At 43.3% G+C, this 22,957-nt stretch overlaps 1 protein-coding gene across 2 annotated transcripts in view; it reads left to right on the forward strand.

Annotated features, from left to right (window-relative positions):
- The first annotated feature begins 10,654 nt into the window (after window positions 1-10,654).
- The window catches only part of WDR89 (WD repeat domain 89), a 90,021-nt gene continuing 77,718 nt past the window's right edge, over window positions 10,655-22,957 (forward strand). Inside the window, exon 1 of one of the 2 annotated variants that reach the window (XM_065593779.1) lies at window positions 10,655-11,674. In XM_065593779.1, coding sequence (XP_065449851.1) covers window positions 10,985-11,674 — 690 coding nt within the window. In that variant the 5' untranslated portion in view covers window positions 10,655-10,984. The remainder of the gene's footprint in view (window positions 11,675-22,957) is intronic. The other variant, XM_065593778.1, reaches the window with a different exon arrangement.

The following is a 22,957-nucleotide window of genomic DNA, read 5'->3' on the forward strand; positions in this document are numbered from 1 at the left end:
ACCCTTTGCAAAACAATTAGAATTTGCCAAGTAAGAGAACACAGCCAGTCCAGAATGAAGCTCATGCAGAGTGTACAGTGCTCTGGTGCTGTAAACATGATAGCGAATCCAAAATACAACAAGAATAAAGACTTGAAGCAGAAAGGAATGGAGCTGAAAGCCAGATTTAATTAAGAACAGCTCATGGAACAGCAGATGCTGTGACAATCAGCACAAGTCAGGACAGTGCCTGGTTTATGGGAAGAAATGTAATGGATCACCTGACTTTACAAGAGATTGCAAGCTCCAGCAGAGTATGCACAGTGTGGACAAAAAGCATGACAGCACCACTAGCTCACATGAATTTTTCATAGGAGCAACAGACACCATTAGAAGCAGAAGATGAATGGACTGTCAACCCGAAAATAAATGGAATATTTATTCATTTTAATTTGGACTGTAGTGCAAAAGCCAGTGTGTTGTCAGAAACTAAAAGAAAAGCCACAGGTAGTGAATGATAAATAGGTAAAACCCAGGGCTTCCAGGGGCAAGCTTATCCCACTGAAGGATTAGAGCTGAAAGAGCCCAACCACCACACAATTCATGCCTCTATGAAAGTTCTGCTCACCCAAAGGAAGAGACTAAAGTGGAGCTGGAAGGCTCATTGCTCTGTGAACCATAGAGAGAGCAGAAGAACCTATAGAGTCAGGACAGTCGGTCGTTACAGAAATTAAAAAAAAAAAAATGGAACCCTTCACTTACACAGAGTCAAAAGAATTAAATAAATATATAAAAAAGGGAACATTTCCCACTACCTACAAGGGGGGAAATTTTGGGGGATATGGCTGATGCCAGGTAATTTTCTACACTAAGGCTTTGCTTATAGTAGACAGTTTTGTCAACGAAATTCAGCTTTGGTTGAAAAAACAGTGGAGATGTACACACTGCAGTGCTCCTCCTGCCAATGTAACTACCCTGCTATGCCAACATAATAAAACGACAAGCACCATAGAGCTTTTAGCGACACAGAGCGACAGAGTCAGTGTAGACACCTCACTTGGTTATGTCCAGGAGGCGTCCCACAATGCCCATCACGACTGCTGTAGTCAGCAGTTTGAACTCTGCGGCCCTGAAGGTACACAGGCAGGGTCAGCTCTAGGTTTTTTGCTGCCCCAAGCAAAACAAACAAAAAACCACAAACAAACAACCCTCAGAGTGTAACTGCCAAAGCAAAAAAATAAAACAAAACACACAACCCAGAATGCCACCCCTGGAATTGTGCCACCACAACCACCCGGAATGCCGCCCCGGGAATTCTGCCACACCAAACCCATGCTTGGTTTGCTGGTGCCTAGAGCCGGCCCTGTACACAGGGATACACCCCTGTGGAACTCTGTACCTCAAAGCAGCCCTGGAATCCCCATATTCACCATTGTCATATAATTATGATATGTTTTGTACAAAGTATGCCTTGTGAGGAATCATTTTGAAAGTCTTGATCTGTTGAACATTAACATTCTGTTGGCTTGGGTAGTGAGTTGAGACTCACTGATGCACCACCTCCTGCTGGTCATCTTGGGAATTAGCTCAACTCCAGCTTCAGAGGCCCTCTGCTGGCCAGTGGCTCACCTACCTCAGGCCCCGGTGTCTCCCCCAGACCCTGGTGCCCTTTACCTCAGGATTCTGCCCCAGCAGTACCTCCACACTCTGGGTCTCCCCTCCCAGGGGAACCCCCAACCCTCTAAACCTACTTTGCTTCAGTGGCTACTGCCAGTCATCATCTAGCCCCCACTCACTGGGGCAGACTGCAGTCTGTAATGGCCACTCATCATTGGCAAGGGGTTCTGAGCAGCTGCCTCTGCCTATTCCCAGGCTGTATCTCTGCAGCCCCAGTACCTCTGTAGGCCTTCCACAAGATCTGCAGCCTGGGGTTTTACCAGGCTGGAGCTCCCCAGCTCCCTTGCCCTATTCCCCAGCACTGCTCCACTTCAAGTACCTTGCTCCCAGACAGCTAGCCCTTCCCACTCCAGGGCTAGAGTAAGACTCCTTCAGCTCCTGGCCCCTAACCCTCTTATAAGGGCCATCTGGGCCCTGATTGAGTTGGCCACAGCTGTGGCTGCTTCCTCAATCAGCCTAGCTTGGCTGCTTTTAACCCATTCTCCAGGAGTGGGGCAATTGCCCCACTACAACTTCTATGTGCTATCATTGTATGTGAAGTTATGCTGTGTGTCTGTTATTGAAATATGTTGTGAGGTTGGGAGCTCCCACAACCAGTCTTTCAGGTACAACAATGGAGGAGCCAGATGTGCTGATGGCCCATTAAAGAGAATACACTATCCCAGGAACTGTATACAATGGAGACTTCTCAGGGAGAGCATGTATACATGGAAGCTGCTTGACCAATAGGGGTAGACCCCATGTCACAGGCAAAGAGCTTGCCAGCAAGCTAGAAAAAAGTATAAAAGAGGGGAAGTGACATCATCACTTGGTTTCACTCCCCCATAACCCAATACCTGGATGCATGTCTAGAGGACAAAGACTTTGAACTGAGGAGGGTGGCCCTGGGTTGGAGGAGAGTTCCAGCCTGTGTACTGAAGATCTATGAGTTGTTCGTACCATCTATCTGGGTGAGACACTGCTTGAGTCAAATCCTGTTTAGTTTATAGAACTCAGATTGTGAATTTACTTTTATTTCTTAGGTAACCAACTTTGATCTCTATGCTCACTACTTATAATCACTTAAAATCTATCTTTCTGTAGTTAATAAATCTGTTTTATATTTTACCTAAAACTGTGTGTTTTGGTTGAAGTGCTTTGAAAATCTCAGTTCAGGTTACAAAGGCTTAGTGTGTAAGCTTTCCACTTTGAGGGAGGGATGGACTCGGTAATAAACTTACACTGGTCAGGCATCTGACCAGAGTAAGATGGTATATTCCAGGGGTGCAAGGCTGGGGAGCTGGAGGAAATTGGCTGGAGCCTCTCTATTGTTGGTTCATGAGTGGCTGGCAACCCTTGCCCAAGAATACAGAGAGTATTTTTTTTAGTAATGAACATATGATTTGCAAATCAAATACAAACCTGGGTGAGACTTGGTGTTTGCAAACTGTCATGCATTCACAGAGTGTGCTATGCCTCTGACCATTATGCAGTCCCTCTGAGAGCATACCCCTTTAGAGCCAGGCCGTATGCAATGTTTCCTCTAATTTTTTCCACCCATGTGCGGAATAAATGTTGTTATGTGCACTAAAGTATGTGCGGATGTGCGCCACCAGTAGAAATCAAAAACCTAGATATAATTTTTTTTTTAAAGTTACCAATAGGAATAATTATTCCAGCCAGGACAGGTTAGGCATTTTAGAACTCACTACTCAGAGAATTAAATTTAAGTGTAAGAGAGAAATAAAAATTATGAAATACATTGACCAGTCAAAAAACCAAAATAACACACTTTGAAATAATAATAAAATTACAGAGAATATATGTGCATTGCAGGAAGCACTAAGAAGTAACAACAACAGTGTTGGGAGGTATGTGACACAAATACTGTGTATGTGCTTGTGCGTGTGTGTGTGTGTGTGACCTAGAGACTCTGTGTGTGCTGGCTCGCTGGGAAAGTTTCTGAGAGATGCCCGTCTGCTGTCTCTCTAAGGCACTCATTATAAGCTCTCCTCCTGAATCATGTCCCCCCTCCCCTGCTCTGCAGAGCTGGGATACATGGGCAAAGGGGAGGGGGAGAGACTGTGTGTGTGAGAGAGAGAGAGAGACAAACAGAGACAGAGATTGTGTGTGCTGCCTGCTGGGGAAGTTTCTGAGAGACCGTGCACTGTCTCTTTAAGGCACTCACTCACCTGAAGGTTTGTTCTGACCTCAGAACTGCTGTGAGTCTTAAGCCCTGTCCCCTCTACCCTGCTCTGTGGAGATGAGGTACAGGGGCTGGGCTGGGGGATGGAGAGGGGGACACCCCGACATCAGCATCCTCCTTCCGCCCACCCCCTGCTCTGCACAGCCAGCAGGAGGGTCCCGGGAGCAGCTGCAGGAGCAACCTGGCTGCAAAGCAGCGGGAGAGGGGCACCCGAACACATGCTGCTGGCTGAATGTGTGTAGTTCTGTTAATCAACTGCGTGGCACTTAAATCTCTCCTGGGCAGCCGCCCAGGCATGCAGCTTACAGGGAACACAGGCCCTATGCCTCTACTTTTTGCCAGGGAGAATCCCATGGCTTCATAACTCTGAGACTGGGTCTTTGGCTTCAGCATCTCTGTTCTCACAGTGGTGCCTCCAGTGCTCCAAATGAGTTCAGACCTGTGTCGGAGACTTACCTTCTTGGGAGCCACATGACCAGCAGATGTTTGCAGTGACCAAGGACAGCCTTTTCAAAACAATCCAGCATTTATTAGTCAACTGGAATACAGTACATAAGGATCCCTACGTTAGCATGGAAAAGCAAAGTTTGTATACATGTCCCTGTTGGCAGCATTATCTGTCTCTGTCATCCTAAGAGTCCAGGATTCCATCTATCCCTGCACTGGGCTGCAGTCTACTGAATCCCGGCTGCTCTTTGTTTCACGTTGCTGTTTTCACATATTTTATCTCCCTTTGCTGGCAGTTTTTAAAGTTAATGAGACAAGGTGGGTGAGGCAATATCTTTTATTGGACCAACTTTTGTTGGTGAGACAGAGAAGCTTTCGAGCTTACATTGACCTCTTCTTCAGGTCTGGGAAACTTACTCAGAGTATCACAGCTAAATGCAAGATGGAACAGCATTTCTCAAATGTGGCCAATGTGGCTGCATGTGGCCACCAGGGGCTTTTCTTGTGACCACAGCCTCCTGGGCAGTGATGGGGGGCATGGGGCAAAGCAGCAGCCCCTCCCCTGGGGCCATCAGCAGGGGCTGGTCCATGTTCCCTTCAGAAGCCACAAACACTGTAGGAGCCTGCGGCCAGCATGAGTTCGCCATCTTCCTGGGGATGATGGGGCTTGGGCTTCAGCCCTGGAGTGGCGGGCGGCAGGCTCAGGTCGTGTGGCGGCAGGCTGCATCCCCCACCCGCAGGGCTTTGGGTCCAGCTCTGGGCTCATCCCCCACATGTCGCCCCGGCCTCCGCTGCCTCTTCCAGTCCCCAGCAATGCAGCAGGACTCCAGGCTCCTGTCCTGGGCTCACCCCCTCATCGTCTCTGACCTCGTTGCCTCCCATCTCCCCTGAGCCCCCTACCCACTCCCCATCCAGGGCTTAATTTGTTCTCCAACTTGCCAGGGCTGAGTACGTCTGCTGTGAAAAGTGATGTTGTTAATATCATTCACAGCCTCCCAGCTAGCTAGCAAGTCTGCTGTGAAAAATGATATGAATAAATATATAAATGTCACTTTTCACAGTAGCAGATTTACTAGCTAGCAAGTCAAAAAAAAAAAGGCAATTAAAAATAGCAAAACATGCAAAGCACCTTATAGGTGTTTCTACTCTGTTTAGAGCCAGTAAAGAAGAGAGACAACTAAATTATTCTTAATTATTGAGTCTGGAAAAAAAAAACCCTACATAAATAAATTACAATGATTTGGACACGTACATGTGCATTCCCCCCCCCCAAAGTTAATTAAGTATTTTAGGGAAAATTGTTAGAGTGGCCACCAGCAAGAGTTGAGGCCACCCAAAAATTTGTTGTGAGAACCTCCAGCATAAGTAGTTAACACATCTCAAGAGACCATTAGCTGTGACACTCTGAGTAAGTTTCCCAGACCTGAAGAACAGGTCAGTGTAAGCTCGAAAACGTGTCTGTTTCATCAACAGAAGTTGGTCCAATAAAAAGTATTACCTCACCCACTTTGTCTCCCTAATTTCCTCGGACCCACATGACAACAACAATATTGCATACATCTTTAAAACTTAATATCCAGTCATTTATCTTCCATTCTATCTCCAAGTATCTACACACATACACCTTTGTCCCGATATAACGCTGTCCTCGGGAGCCAAAAAATCTTATCGCGTTATAGGTGAAACCGCATTATATCGAACTTGCTTTGATCCGCCAGAGTGCGCAGCCCCGCCCCCCCTGGAGCGCTGCTTTACCGCGTTATATCTGAATTCATGTTCTATCAGGTCGCATTATATTGGGGTAGAGGTGTATGTTAACAGTTCATGCCAAATGATATGCCTGCTGCCTATATGACTCTTACCCAGTCCCCTGTCTCAGGAAAGAAATGAACCCTTTCAATCCCAGCAGCTAACAATTCCAAAGTGAGTGGGGAAACTGTGTTATGTATATTTTGTATACAAATAATACAAAAATTTCTCACATCCTCCACACAGACACACTTTCTAGAGCATTTGACAAACATGCAGTGGAGCAAAGTCCAGAGCTATACATTGCACACGCCAATTTGATTTAAAAAACCCTGTGCAGTCTCAGACAAAATGTAGACTGTGATTGCCAGAGCAACAGCTCAGGATGAGAAACTTGCAGTAAGTGATTAAGGATATTAGCACAGGGAGGCCAGGACAGCATGTTCCCAGTCCCTAATACAAATTTAGAGGGGAGCTCTCAGTCCTAGAGAGGGTTTTGTTTAAAGATACCTGAATGGTGATGCCTAAGGTGTTACTGAAAAATATTTTTAAAAGGATACATGAAGGTCATTTAGGGACTGAAAAATCTAAGAGGAGGGCAAGACACTGTTAATTTGATAGACAAAAGTGTCACCTTGAAGAAGCTGTCATTGCTTGCTGCATAGGCCAAAAATACAGGCCAAGTCAGGCAAAGAGCCTATGTTGGTGGCTTCCTGGAGCAAAGTAGGCATAAAGGCCACAGTGTAGTAGGCATGAGTTTAAACCCTAATTTTACTGTGAATTGCTTAGAGATTTAATTGCTGGTCCCCACTATCCCTAATCCAATGGGTTGAGTGAATGCTCTAACCAATGGTCTGTAGGATATATGGGGACAAACCCCATCTATTTTACCAGTGGGGCCTAATCCAGTAGGCATGCTCAGAGCACACCTACCTGACCAGGCCCTGCAGGCAAGATAGGTGGAGGACTATCTAGTTTGAGAAGCTCACTAAGCGTTAGGTGTGAGATAGAGGTCAAGTAGCTCCTTGGCATCAGGATTTAAGTCATTTAAGGCATGCTCACTGGAGGAAATATAGGCACCAGGATGGGGAAGCAAGATTACTGTAGTGATCTGACAGAGAGAACTCCTCCAATATGGGCCCATTCATTATTTGTCTTCATTTATTTTTTTTGTTTTTGTGTTTGTGTTTGTTATACTGAAAATAACAATGTGTGCTTCACATATGTATATAACTGGCAGGTCATTAAAGTTCTTTGCATTCCCAAGACCAGGTGCAAGTGAAAACTTCTGAAAAATAAGAGGCCTTGACAATGATCTTCTGATTCTGAAGTAAAGTATTCACTGTTTTAACAAGTTTTGTGCTTTTGGTTTTGCTGCTACTTGGAGCTCATCAAATTCATGTTATTTGGAACATCAGTTTTTGGCCTATCTGGTTTAGCCAGCAAAGTCAGATTTTTGACATAGCCAGTGAACTTTCCGGATCATACTTATCATACTACAGCATTTTAATAGTGTGCAAACAGTGATGCCCTGACTGAAAAGTTTTGCAATTCTATAGCACACCAATCATTTAGGAAAAATTTAATAAAAGAAAACAATGTGTGAAAGAAAAATGTGAAACTGTAAATAGAGTTGTGCAAATAACAAATGTTTTGGTTTGTTGGCAGCAGTGAAAAATTGAAAAAAATTGTTTCAGGTCGACCTGAAATGAAAATTTTTTGGTGAACTGAAAAGTAAAAGAAAAATTTGTTTGGGGCTGAAATAAATGTTTCATTTGACCCAAAATAAAACATTTTGTTTCTATTTTGAACTTAAAACATTTTTACAAATAAAATGGAAGGAAATTTTGAAATAAAAAGTCATTCTGAAAATGTCAAAACACAACATTTCTATTTTGTCAGAATTTTCTTTTTGTTTGGCTTTCTTTTTTTCCAGATGAAACAATTAGGCAAATTCAGCACAAATTTAGTGAAATATTAATCTGCATTTTTCACAAAAAAAAGTTTCCATAGAAACTTGTGTTTCAAGAATAATTGTATCATTCAGACCAGATTCAGTATCTGAGGATTGTAGCAGTTAGTGTCATCCCTCTTTATTGCAGTGTGTAAAGTTCACAGCATAGTGATCAGGAGACAAATGGACAAAACTGCCTATTCTTTTTTCTCATTTGCATTCTCTTCTCATTCTTTCAAAACTGCCTATTCTCTTTGCTTCCTGTAGAGTAAGATAATTGTTGGACCTTATCTAAATAAAGTGCTACATTGGTTCATTATGTATTTTGCTAAACATATCTGGATTCCTGTAAGTTCCAAATGCAGAAGTAATCACTGGAATTCATGAGTGATGACTTTCTTGTAGAGAGATATGGTTAATTTTAATACATCAGATTGCTTACTAAGATAGTAAGGTACAAGGTTCAGTACTGGAGAGCAATGGACAGCCAGGGCAGATCCCAGAGCACCCAGAGTTATATGGTCCTAGCAAGATACCCTGCTCAATAAAGCAGATGCTGTATTCTGCGCAAGCTTCAGTCTCCAAATGGTTTTAAAGGCATAGCCCCATGTAGCGCACATTGCAATAGTCTAATCTTAACACTACAAATGATGAACAACAGTGGCAAGATCTACTGCTGAAAAGAAAAGGTTGCAACCTTTTTAACCTATTTAAATAAAGTAGCAATAATTTAACTGAATCCTATAACAGCTCTTCTGTTGTTTTGCCCAGGATTGATGTCAGGGTAATTGTCCTATAGATACTTATAGTAATAGGGTAGCTGGCCCCTTAAATGAGACTGAGCCCGGTTCTCCTGTTCCAGTCCAGGTTTGTCCTAATTTGGTGTACTGAGGAGGGCAGAGCTGCCCCTGGTAGCAGGGCCGGCTCCAGCATTTCTGCCGCCCCAAGCAAAAAAAATAAAAAAATAAAAAAAAAGCCGCGATCAGCGGCGGCAATTGGGGGGGGGGGGGGGGGGAAAGCCGCGATCGGCGGCGGCGGCAGTTCAGCAGCAGGTCCTTCGTTCCTAGAGGGAGTGAGGGACCTGCCGCCCCCGAATTGCCGCAGGTGCCGCTCCTCTCCCTTGGCCGCCCCAAGCACCTGCTTGTTAAGCTGGTGCCTGGAGCCGGCCCTGCCTGGGAGTTCTAAATGAGAGTTCAGACAGCTGAGAGGGAGGAGTCCAGAACTGGAGCTCTGAAGTGGGGAGCAGTTAGAATTCCCTAGAGAGCAATGGAGCCTGAGCAGGCAGGTGAAAGCTGAAGGCAGGAAGGTCACCTACAAATTTCTCCAGGCCAGAGAGAGGGCTGGGGAGGACTGAAGGCTGGGAGCAGCAGAGGTAGATACCTGCTGGTTCTTTGAGCTGGAGGGCCAGAGAGGACTGAAGGCTGGGGAATAATGAAGGGGTAAGCCTAGCGGTGTCTCTGGGCAAGAACTGGAACAATATCTGGGAAGGAAATAGGGAAGAGAAGCACCCTAGGTAGAAGGGCTGGGATGAGGCATAGTGAAAGACCCCAGAGCCACACTTGAGAGCTGAGGTATGTATGGTGAGACACCCCAGAGCCATATTTGGTGTTGGACTGTTGAGACTAATATACTGTTTGCACTGCACTGGGAGAATTCTGCTTTATGGTAGTGGGACTTTTGGTAATAAATTAACCCCACAAAAGGGCTATTTATGTACTCCAAATGCTGTACAGTATTGAGTTTATCTGATGAACCAAGAGGGAAACTGACGCAAGGAGCATTTGCAGGGCTGTCCTGAGACCACCACGGGACACGTGGGAGACAGCCTCAGGGTTTACACATCATCACACTTGCCCTTTTTGAACATTGGCACAACAATAGCTTTGTTATTATTAACCTTATTACCAGAGGCCCAGGACTCAGCTGTGTTGGCTCATTTGAAGATTCTCTTTGTTTGATTTAAAACCATCTGCAGTCACTCCTATTGGTCTTTTTAGAAACTTGCCTTTATTTCATTAGTTGTTCTTTGAACCAGACATCCTTCCCCCTACTTCATTCCTTTTGGCCGTATAAGTCATTACTTTCAAGGCTCTTCTCCATGCTTGGTGGTGGCGTGTGTATTGGGGGGTCTCGTCTCCCCCCAATCCCTCTCCTCCCTACTGGGTGGCGGAGGGGGGGGTTGTGTGGAGGAGGCGGGCAGCTCTTCTCTCCCCTCCCCCACTGGGTAATGGCGATGGGGGGGTGCGGTGGAGGGCAGCTCTTCCCCTCCGCCCCGCCTTTATAGTGGGTGATGGAGGCGGCGTGGAGGGGCAGCTCTTTTCTCCCTACCCCTGCTGGGTAATGGAGATCGGGTGGGGGCGCTTCTCCCCCCGGCCCATCTCCTGCCTGCTGAGGGACTGAAGTGCCTCTGCCCAATGCCCACCCGCGACCCTTGAGCTTTTGTGGGCATCTCCACGTGACACTCGCGCAAGGATGAAGCAGGCAGAGTTCATTGGCCGCTCCCGCGTTCAGAACCAAGTTGTGATTGGTCGCACTTTCTCCTAGAAGGGGGGACACAGCCAATCAGGAGGGCGTTCCACCGGGATGCCAGATCCGGCTTGCGCCGTCAGTGCTCTTGCCTTAGAAGCAGAAGTTTGCGCAGGCCCCGTGGCGGGACCGCGCGCACAGAGGGGCGGGGGCGGAGGCGGTGACTGGAGGAGGAGGGTGCGGGGGTGCGCGCGGCGGCGGGGCAGCCGGGCTCGGCTGAGTCAGGACGGTCACAGGAGGCAGCGGGGAGGGTGACCGACGGGCCGGAGCTGCAGCTGCGTAGAGGGAAGGAGCAACGGCCGGGCTGGGCGGGTTTCTAGGGTCGGGTAGAGGCTAAACCCCCTCCCCGCCTCAGGCCGCCCCCGCCGGCATAGCCCCCCCCCCGTGGGGAGTCACCCCTCGCCCTCCCCTCGGGGAGAGACCCCCCCTCTCCCGGGAGAGACCCCCCGCAGCACCCGGCTCCCAGCATGGCTCTGCTCCAGCGCCTGGCCCGGCTCGCTGCCTACCTGCAGGACCCGCAGAAAGTGGCCGACTTCCAGCGTCTCTGCGGGGTGGAGGGGCCTCCGGGCTTGGCGGCCTCCCCGCCCCTCGCTGAGGAGAGCGGGGAGCCGGGGCCGTTAGCCAACGGCAGCTGCCCCGCCATGAACGGCGGAGGGGAAGGCGATGGGTGGCCCCGGCTCAGAGCCGCCGCTGGCGGGGAGAAGCGGCCCCCGAAGGGGCTGGGGAACGGGGCGATCCCCGAGGGAGCCGGCGGGGAGGGACCCCCGCAGCAGACCTGGGGGAGGAGGCAGCCGCGCCGCAACTCCTTGACCGGGGAAGCCGCCTGCCAGGAGATCGCCATCCGCAACCCCTTCCTCTATTATCTGTTCAACCTGGGCACGGAGCTGGGCAACGAGCTCTTCTACATCCTCTTCTTCCCCTTCTGCATCTGGAACCTGGACGCCTGGATGGGCAGGAGGCTCATCATCGTCTGGGTCTGGGTTATGTACCTGGGCCAGTGCACCAAGGATGTGATCCGCTGGCCACGGCCTGCCTCCCCTCCCGTGGTGAAGCTGGAGGTCTTCTACAACTCCGAGTACAGCATGCCCTCCACCCACGCCATGTCGGGCACTGCCATCCCTCTGGCCCTCGTCCTGCTCAGTTACGGCAGGTGGCAGGTAATGCCCACCCTTCTTTTTCATAGCAAGATATGCGCTTCACTGCCTTACTGGGAGAGGTGAACTGGTTTGGATAAAATACCAAACCTGTTCTCCCTTCCCCCCCCTCCCAATCTATTCCTAAAAATGAATGTGAACTTAACTTTTTGTTTGGTCATCCAGGTAAGGTCAGGAAAGAGACTGCTGGTATTTCCAGCTTTTATTTGAATCGTAACTATGTTCACAGTAAAAAGAACAGGAGTACTTGCGTTCTTTTTGCGGATACAGACTAACACGGCTGCTACTCTGAAACCTGTCATTATGTTCACAGTGTGCTCTAAATCTCCGTCTGCACCCTGTTCTTATGAGACTTTTGTAGCCTCAAGTGGTTTGGGGAAACTTTGTACAAGCATCTGATCTTTTGGCAGGCCGATTGGTTTAATTGACTGACTGACAGAGCACCAGGAACTTTAGAGTTCAGTGATAATCTTACTTTTGCTTCTGATTTACTACTTGGCCTTGGCATCTCCTTGAACTCAGTTTTAGTTTAATAATCTCTTATCTGAGTGTTGAAGATGTAAATAATCCTCAAAGTGCTGCACAACTATAGAAGTACTAATTTTTATCAGGAACTGACTTCTGAACCTTTTCAGGTTTGCCCTTCTCTCATCTAAATCTTAATCTCAGGTATATTGCATCTTAAATCAACAAGGTCAATTTAAATGATAAATTGTACTCTATGGATAATTAGATCATGTCATGTTTTCAGTTGCGGTAGGTATTGCTGAAATGTTTGCTATTGAACATATTGCTAGAAAATTTTCTAGGAGTACATGATCCTTGAGTTCTCTCGCACCACTTGCAGGGGCAGGTGAGCAACAAGAGTTTTTGGTGGGTTTTTTTGGTCATTCCTTGATAGCAAGTGTTATTGACGGACGTTTCAATGCACTGCATATTAAGTAACAGCAATGTATTTGGAGGATACAGATCTCCTATATCCAGTTTATGTAAAAGGGGTTGATTTCTACTTGCAACATTTTCAGACTGTCTGCTGCCTGTACTGCTTTTCATATAACTATATAACTTTTAAGAAGTGCAGCAAATTGCTATGAGATACTTTCAGCTTAGTGACTAAAGAACCCTTATCTTTTCAGTCAATGCTGTTAATGATCACTGGCTGTTTACTGTCATAGCATGATGCTTGTGGTTTTTATCTCAGTCTGTGAAATGGGTATTCTGAAAGGAGAGAGCTGGTTGAAGGTTCAGAAATGTGCAAGTATGGGGTTTAAATAAAGATTGAGATTCAAAGTGCAGTAACTAACCTTGGTAAAAGTCAGTCCACTCCCAAAAAGTGTAGTTATTTTGCATACCTACACTTTTTTTTTTTAGCCAAAGGCCAAGTGCCTTCCACTACACACCAAGTTCCCACCCACTTGATGCGCACAGGCATCTGATAGATCAAGGTGTTAAGGTTTACTTTATGAAATATATATATTCAGTTATTAGTCACTGTTTGTTTATAGTTTCACTATAAAGAGTGACTCATAAAAATGGACCTTATTCAACAACATGTGTATTCAGTCACAGTTACTTTAGTGACAGAAAAATGTTTTATTGCCTTTTACCCCATTAGCACTGGAGAGCTGACAGTCTGAGAATGATCTGAGTTATATTACTTTCTATATATCCCTAACAGAATAACTTACTAATGCCAGAGAGACAATGTGGGTGAGGTAATATATTTTATTGGACCAACGTCTGTTGGTGAGAGAGAAAAGCTTTTGAACCACACAGAATTCTTTTTAGGTCTGGGAAAGGTACGCCGAGCATCACAGCTAAATGCAAGGTGGGACCAACAAGACTACAATTACATCGCATATGTTACTAATGCTAGTCAGTTATATCCATGTAAACCCTATGAAGGCAATACTGGTAGTGATGTATGGGAAGCAGAGCTTAGCTTGATTGTCAGAGTGACTTTGCAGCACTGGCAATCAAAGAAATAATATTTTTACTGGTAAACTAACTACATTTGTTATGAAAATTCAAGCGATGACAAATATGGGAATGCTTTGGTTTAGTTTGTTGTCACTATTCAAAGAAGAGCCGCGCTTAACCTTTTCAGTAAACCAGCATCTTTTAAATGGATTGCTCTGCCATCTCTTGATTCTATGAAAAACTTAATTTCATATGAAATTAAGTTTTTCATAGAAAATTATTTGCTTGAATAGTAGAGCACACTGAAACTAAAGTTTATTCAGATAGTATCTGTCATCTGAAGAAGTCTGAACAATCAGACTAGGATGCTTCAGAAACTTTACAGAAAATTGATGCTCTGAATAAATGTGCTGGACTTCACAAAAGTTTGGGCAGTAACATTTAAGTAGTTTCATTGACACTTTTAAATATTTTTTATTTTTGTTGGGGAGAGGAGTTTGATTTATGTGGATCTCTGTGATTGGGCCTAGATATTGAGAATCTTCAGAACCTCAGTTTTGACTCTTAGTGCTTATTGTCTTATACTAGGCCTTTTATTGCAGCTTGACATCTAACCAAGGAGGATGGCAATGTTTTCTCCTTTTGAAGCCTATTTGTGCTGCTCATGAGTGCTGGCTATAAGGATTTGCTATGAAGCAGTTTAGAGGTTCTCTCTCTACTGTACAATTGGGTGTACTGCATTCATAATAATTCCAGACTCTGCTAAAAGTTTGAACTCATGTCTCTTGTATAGTAATGAAGTGCTCTGTTGATGGATTTTGTTGCATTATGTATTATGAACTAAACTTTTTTAATAAAATGAATTTTTAGCACTAACTTCCCGAGCTAATATTTTCAAAGGAATATTTTAAAATTAGATTAAGTGACATGAAACCATTAAACTAAGTCTCTCCTGAAAACCCATATTATTTGCAGTGATGATGTAGCTGGTTGGTCCCAGGATTTCAGAGGCACAGGGTGAGTGAGGTAATATAAGTTGGTCCTATAAAAGATATTACCTTACTCATCTTGCCTTTGAGAAACCCTACTTGTTTTAAAAAACCTTGCAGAATATTCTCGCTAAGGGTCACATCCTGCTTCCATTGAGGACAATGACAAAACTCCTTTTGACTTCAGTTGTGCTGGATTGGGCAAAATGAGTGTATATTGTACGGAACAACTCTGCAGAGATGCCTTTTATTCTTCAGTAGAAGAAAGTTAATAGTTTTTAAAATATTTTTGAAGTACTACTTTTTTGTAAAGGTAATTTTTATGCCAATACATAAAACTACTCTTCTAGTTGCTACCTTCCACCAGGTGCAGTTCTTTTGCATTCATAGAATGCTGACAGGGCTTTGGAGCTGTGCTCCCGCTCTGCTCCTGCTCCAGGCAAAAATCTGCGGCTCCACTGCTCCGGAGCTGCTCCGCGCTCGAGCTCAGGGCTCCGCTCCAAAGCCCTGGTTCTTAATGGAATTTTGTTCATTACTTTTCTCTTTAACAAATAAGCAGACCTTGGTAAATTCTTTGTGAATAAAAGGGTCTAAGCCATTAACTTCTACAGAGTTGAAGCTTTAATTTAAAAAGAAAATTCCTGTTATCATAATAGCCATAAGAAACATTCTAAATGTGAATAAAATATAAACTGATGCACTATTGTCTGTCCTTGGATTCAGGAAGGCAACTCTAATACCTCTGCTACTCCACATAGTTTACCCATAAAGTAAGTGGGACATAAATAAAACACTGGTTCTCTTTACTACTCTGGAAATAGTGGATTGACAGGAATCAGGCAGTTTAATTCAGTTACCGCTTGGGAGAGTTTTGAACAACAGGGGACCTCATTAGTAGTAGTCCCCATCTTTTGTGTCTAATAGCTGAAAGGTGGTTCTCTATGAGCTGAGGAGTGAAAACATTTCTATTTTGGTATGTTATTGCCAGGACTCAAAGATCTCTACCTAGAGTGTGACATATGGAGCCCTAATCTATAGTCTGCAAATATCCCGTATTTTACCGTTTTCTTTTGCACAACCAGAAAGACCTTGAAGGATTCTTGTTTCCAAAAGAACAGTATTGATCTTTTAGCGGCAAGAAAAGAATTGTTTTGATAATGCTTCATCATAGTTAACTGTTCTGACTTTTTAATTGTTACTTATTTTGACACTATATAGGAACTTGACTAATGAGCTCTCTATTTCAGCTATACAGGATTATGTTGACAAAATCCCTCCATTTTTATTATTAAATTGTTTACTAAGGTGGAAAAACCCACAAACTTTATAATTTTACTTGGTGACTGAAATACAAAGCAGATGCAATCTATCCATGGAAATTTAGAAACACTATTGTGGATATTAATACAATAGATGGTGAAAATTGTAAAGAAAACTGATTAACTGGAAATAAGGGTGCCAGGGATGATATTTAAAAACAAACAAACAAAAAAAAGGTGTATTCTCTAGTTCATATCCAGATCTATATTCACACACCTTTTTCTAAATATATGATTTTACCACAGTAAAGAAAATACAGGCACTCTCTAATCTTCAATCAGTCTTCAATATTTTAAATATTGTAAAGTGACATGGGGGTAAGAGGTAAAAGCACTGTATGATGTGAACAGTTAACTGACATTTGATAAAAATTTCATGAACTTTAGAGAGTGCTTGAAAACAAGTACTTGTTAACCTGATTTTTAGAAAATATTTTATATTAGAATGAGTTTGATCTGTACAAAAACAAAATAAACTTTCAAAGCTTGGCATTTTCATGTGTCACATTTCAGGTTTATCAGACCCTGCACAGCTCAGGAAGGCTGCTGCAAAGGTGATTTTTAGCTACCTTAGTGCCAGATTGGGGAAGCACAAGTACAATTCTTACTGTAAACTAGAGTAGTCTGTGGATTTTGCTAAATTATGCTGGTGGCCAATAGTCCTAAAGGGTTGTTTCAGGAAAGAGTAATTGTGGTGCCTATGGAAGACTGGGTCATTCCCTCTGCTCTGGTAGCCAGGAGTGCGTGGTGTAAGAGATTTTGTAGCTTCTCTAGACCACCTCAGAACATCTCTGCCTATGGAGAAGGAATCTTCCAGTGGCTGGGTAAAGCCAAAGTTGCTCTCCAGTAATGACAGGATCTAGCCATGAAAAACTTTAGCTATTACTCACTTGGGTTTGAGTCACTGTAATGACTCACTTAAAAAATGTGTGATGTCTTATCTAGTTACACTTAGTATTGAGAGGAACAATTCACTTAACATGAAGAAAATATAATTGTGTGAATATTAAATTGATTAGTTCTCAGTTAATTTTGTTCAGGCTATTTGCATAATATACCATCCTTCCTAGTACCTGTAAACATTAGGTAGGTTTGAATTAGTGTATGTATAAATTGACAATCCTGACTCCTTTATACATATGGCTAGATAACAAGCTCTTCAGCTGTTTAATATAAAAATGTAAACTACATGAAGCTAAGGTTGTTCATTGAGATTTCTGAAAGCAGTTCTAGTTTGTTTTGGCTGTTCAGTGAGATTTTGGAATGAAGCAAATAGATTAGCATTGTTAAAATATGTGATGGCTGAACATTCATATCTGTTTAATAATTCTGTGTTGATTTTCCCTTGCCTGGAAAACCAATATTTATTGTCATCTTTATTCATTATGCTGAAGACCTTTAATGTAAGCTAAATAAGGTGGTTGCTTTTTGTTGTTGTTGTTGTTTTTTTTTTTTTTTTTGGTAAGTCAGTGTCTTTCCATGGACTTTAATGTGAATCAAATTGTGTCACATTTTAGCTTGGTATCTGGTGAGAAATGTGAGGAGGGAGAACAAGATTTACAATAATAAGATAATATGGATGTCTTGGTTAGTGCATATGTACTGATGACTTAATAAAAGCTTAATTTAAAAAAAAAGATATTGATACTAGCCAGAAAAGGTCAGGAAGAAAGTTCCGGGTGTAAAATTCTGCATAGAATTTGCATGAAGATGAGGAGGAAAAGGAAATAGGAGGGTGCATATACTGTACCTGAGTTATCTTGATATATAGGTATTCATGCATGTAACTCCCTGTGCTTTCATTTGGAATTCAACCCCCCCAAACAGTGCTGTTAGCGAATATTGCAGTACTTTGCTTATAAATAGTGTAAATGTTTTTGTGTACAATCACTCTTAGGATAGACTGTGTAGCAGCTAGTGTGAAAATTTAAATTGTACAATAACAGGCTGCTGGCAATTGACTTATTTAGTTTCTGCTCATTAGCAAATAAGGAAACAAAACTATGCTTATCTTACTCATCAAAGTTATTGGCTTAACTTTTTGTTCTTGCTCTTATACAGCCTCTGTTTAAAAGACATAGATTAATAAAATGGACAATTGGGAATCTTTGGTAAGCTTAAAGCAAATTTTAATTGCTTTTCCCAAAGCTAGCAGTACCCTTGCTTTTCTGCAAAACATAATAATGTGTAATAACCTATGGGATGTTTTCATCCCAATTGAATCAAGGCACATTACTAGTATTAATCTTTCTATATCTGCCTATGTCTGAAGAAGAGCTAAACTAAAACTTTAATTGTGACAGCCTCTGCATGTACAGTACATTTTGAAATATGGCTGATTCTCCATCTGTCTGTAGAAAACTTTGGCCAGGTCTGAGTTTAGGCCTGGATAATTTTATTTGGTAAAATTAAGTTTAGGATTAATAAGGAATACTGAAATCAGAGCTGCTTTAGGTGAAAGAGCACTGAAGTAGGCCATGCACTCACCTTGTGCTTGGCCCCATTTTTGAGTCTCTTTTGGAAAAGAGTAAAAGGGTAATGGACTACACACTGCTAATTATATTTAGCAAAGTGAGAATGGGCCATATTCTGCTAGAAGTCTGTTGCCAGCTCCTTCTCACATGTTCTGCTTATGAAGAGGACATCTACTTGTGGTCACCAATGGATGATGGAAGAAAATGTCCACCTGAGACTGGACTCTTCTATTATGACCTCAGATTGAGATACCGAGTTACTACCACATTGAGCTATAGCCAACATGCTGAAACCCTAATTGTAGAAAGGTGGTCCCCAAGGCAGAGCAAGAGGACACAGAATCCTACAAGACTAGCCATGCAGAAGGAAAGTACGGGGGACTCTCTTGCATCACCAACGACACCTGAAGTTGTGTCCTGCTTTCTTTCCTGGACTTGTCATCCAGAGAAGTAATTTAAATACTGCTCATCTGCTAAGCCAAGCCTGAAGTCACAACTGAGAGAGAGAAGAGCCCAACCATCACCCTGCATGCAAAAGGAGCTCAAATTTTTTGCAACATCAGAACTAGTTCTCACCTAAAAGACTGATCATGTTAGTTAGAAACTCTAAGAAAAAGACATGCGTGCATTTGTGTAGAATTCAAAGATGTCTGAATTCTCTTGACATTCTATTTGTGTGTGTCTCTAATTTTTTCCCTAGGTAGACACTAAAAATTAGTAAGAAACGATATTGGTTAAAAGTGTTATTTCAAAGCTGTTAAGTGCTTGATTTTAAGAATAATTTCTGCATCTGTATAAAAGTGTTAGGAAGATGCAGACAACGTATTTTAATGTGGGAAGGTGAATAAGCTAAGTAAATAAAATCTAACGTGGGTCGTATGTTCTCAGAAACTTAAGGTGGAACAGCTCAGTGGGAAGATAAAGAAATAATTTTACATATTGTACTCCCTTAAAACAAAGGCAAGAGTCAGCTTCTGTCTTTAGCAGACTCTAAGCCCGATTGCCTTTCTTTTAATCTAAGCATTCTTCCTTAACTTTCCTGTAAAGTATTGAAGTGTAATTCTTGTGAATTTTGATAAATGATTTAATTACCGATTGTAGTAATTGGTGAGCCAGATAAATTGAACCATTGATATGTTGATTGAGTTTTCAGTTGTAACCTTATTTTGAACATTGCATTGTGTTATATTTGATTAGTTTAAGGAAACTACAAATAAAATGAGTGACATATTTACTTCATATTTGATTGCTTATTCTTTTACTAAATCTATAAAAGCACATTAGATTTGTTCCTCTCTTGAAATTTCGGTGCAGGAAAACAACCTAGTTAAGAGTTAAAGGTAAATACATTAAATAACCCTGTATTTCAATTGACTAAAATCCTATCACCAGTACATAACCTAGAAGTTATATATTACATACTCTTCACTTTGCTATTAGTGCTTTGCCACACAATTTGAGGGAGTTCTCAGTAATAGGAAAATTTCTCCCCAGCAGGATCATATTATTTATACTGTAATGTCAGATGAAATAACTGACGCAGTTGTCAAGTTCTCAGGATCATGTTGAATTTATAAATTCACAGATGAAAATACTCAAAAACTTCATTGAAGATTGACCATATACTGTACATGCAAATAAGCTCCTTACATTCTATTTCTTGAAAGTTTTATGAAATACGTTTAATAATGTATGTTCAAATGTGTGTATTAGTAGACTGTAACAGTAGAACAGCCAGTAAAACTACAAATCATAGAAGTTTGTATCTATAAATTGACACCAGTTGCAACTTATTTACTTGGTAAAGTATCCATAGACTCATTATGTATAACAAAGCAAACATTGTTTTAAATTCAAATTGTCAGTCAGATCACATATGACCAGTCCTTGTTTTCCAAAAAAAAAAAAAAAAAAAAAAAGTCTGTGTACACACCTTGTCATATTCTCATGACTTCGTATGGTTGGCACAAATATGTAGTTAATATTTTCAGAGCTTGTCTACCAAAAACTGTAGTGACAGTAAGGGTGCAGTATTTTGCCATATTACTTGCAGCTAGCAAGATTGAGAGATTTTGACAAACTGTATGATTTCTTTAAGGTCTTGAGAAATGTTTTGTATTAATGATTATAGATGCCTTTCATAAGGTTTGCACCTCATAATCTTGTAAAGATAGTGTCACAGTTCTTCCTTCCCTGTCCTCACTAATCATCTTCTTATAGCTTTCATTATCTGAATTATTTTCTGGAGTCTTATCTTGAGCCTCATCCCCAGAGATGCTGAGCGTCCATTGGCACTTGGCACCCAGCAAGTTCCCAAATTTACCCTTATCTTGTAAATACCTTGAATCAGATAATGTCTAACTCTGGAAAGCATGGAGTAAATTTTGTTTAATATAAATGAGTTATTAGTTATGTGGTCCACAGATCCATGACTCAGTTATGTGCAGCATTGGAGGCGGATCAAACTTGGCAGTAAGGGAGGTGTGTCTCCACCACAGAGAAACCACCAGATTTCATCTTCCTCTTAATTGTGATGCAGATGTTCCAGCTCAGAACCCAAGCTCTGGGACCCTCCGCCCCTAGTGGGTATGTCTACACTGCAGTTAAAAACTTGTAGTTAGCCTGTGTCAGCTGACGTAGGCTCACGGGGCTTGGACTAAAGGGCTGTTTAACTGATGTGTAGATGTTCAGGCTCAGGCTTGCAGCCTGGGCTCTAGACCCCACGAGGGGCGGAGGGTCCCAGAGTTTGGGTTCTGAGCTGGAACATCTGCATCACAATTAAGCAGCCCCTTAGTCCAAGACTGAATCAACTGGCATGGTCAAGCCCCAGGGTTTTAATTGCAGTATAGACATGCCCTTAAACTGCAGGCAGGCAGACCTGCTACAGAACATATATAAAGAAGTGGGGGTGAGGGAAGAGAAGGATGAAATTCTTGAGGCTCTGCTTTTATCAGCAATCGCCCTTTCTGTCTCTCCCCTCCTTGCTTATCCGTGTGGAATGCATCCTGGGTAAGAAGTGAGAGAAAGCTGGACATTGTCTCCTGCACCTCCCTCTGCTGATTGAGTGCCTTCATGGACTTCTGTGGTGACCCAGGCCCTTCTCAAGGGCTCAGGCTGAGACAGCATTTCCTGCAGCCTTCCTCCCTGAGCAGGACAGCTTCCAGGAAACGTTGGCAGCACCTCACCATAAAATTACCCACACAGAGGCCCCAGGACTGTCATAAGTGGCAGCTCCCTACCATATGAGGGGTGTGTAAGTTGAGGCACAATAGCAGAAGGCCAGGTGAGCCTCCCGCCTAGTCGCTGGAGCCCATGCTTACAGACCTGAATGTTGGCCTGGAGCCCTGTCCAGCCTCTTCCTGACAGCTGCTGCGCCAGCAGGGATTTACTGATAGAGACCCAGAGAGCAGACAGAAAAAGGAGAGTCTCATAAGGGACCCACCCCCTGGCCCATCTGCTCCTAGTGTTCTGCAGCATGCTCCTCTGTCCACCCTGCAGTGCCTTAGGGTTACTGCTTGCCAGCAGTGTCATACCGGTTCTATCTACCAGGTGCAGCATGTTGGTTAAGGATTCTGTTTGAGTCACTCGGGTTGCAACCTGCTGCCCACGCAGTTGACTCAGGCTGTGTCTAGGAATCTCTCTCCAAAACAGGATGTGGAATCCTGGAAAGCCACCTTCTGCTCCCAGTGCAGCACAACCTTTCAGTTTGAACCCCCTCTTTCTAGGGCAAGAAATCTGCACAAGAAAGTAACCACAAGGTTCCATGGCCCTCCAGGAGACCCTCAATCTGAAAATTCTCTTGGTGTCTGAGGAGGAGCATCAAAGGGGTCTCAGATGTTCAGACCCCTCTACTCGTACCATTATGAAGCTCTAAGGGAGGAAAAAGGGCCTCCCAATCCCTCTCAGTCTTATGAAGAGTCTGATTCAGGTAATTTCTCTAGGAGGCACTCTAAGGGCTTGTCTACAAGGGGCTTTGCTTTGTGACAAAGCAGTGTGTGACTCTACAGAGCAGTAGCTTACCATGCAGTAACATTCCATGTGGATGCTGCTAGAGCACATTAAGAGTTGCATAGAGCACTGTAGCATCATCCACACAGGAAAAGTCCCATGTAGACAAGCCCTCAAGAGGTACAAAGTGAAATGTTTCCCTCAAGCAACATGAATCTGAGGAATGCAGCAGGACAGATATTCCTCAGCACCTGCCTCCTGTGCTCACCTTCCTGAAGTGCAGCATAACAATCAATGCAGAAAATAGCAGGCCATAGCCATGAACTCTTTCCTCGAGGTGTGCATAGTTGAAACCCTACAAAAGGAAATTCTCCCCACTTATGGAAGGAAGGCCACAACTCCAAATCAGAATTAGCGAATCAAAGTTAAATAAAATACCCCCCTCCCCAGCCCCCTGGCTAGACTCTCCGGGAAGAATGTACTGAGTATTCTAAATCATGATTATAAGGTCTGCAGATGCCCTAGACAAGCTATAGCTAAATACCCCTCTTTATGCACCCTGGGAGGGTATAATAGTGGGATAGGGATTTCCTGCCACACCTAAAAGATTAGGAAATTATCAGACAGTCATCCACC

The sequence above is a fragment of the Chrysemys picta genome, chromosome 4, assembly GCF_011386835.1.
Source record: "Chrysemys picta bellii isolate R12L10 chromosome 4, ASM1138683v2, whole genome shotgun sequence".
In the NCBI taxonomy this organism is placed as follows: domain Eukaryota; kingdom Metazoa; phylum Chordata; order Testudines; family Emydidae; genus Chrysemys; species Chrysemys picta.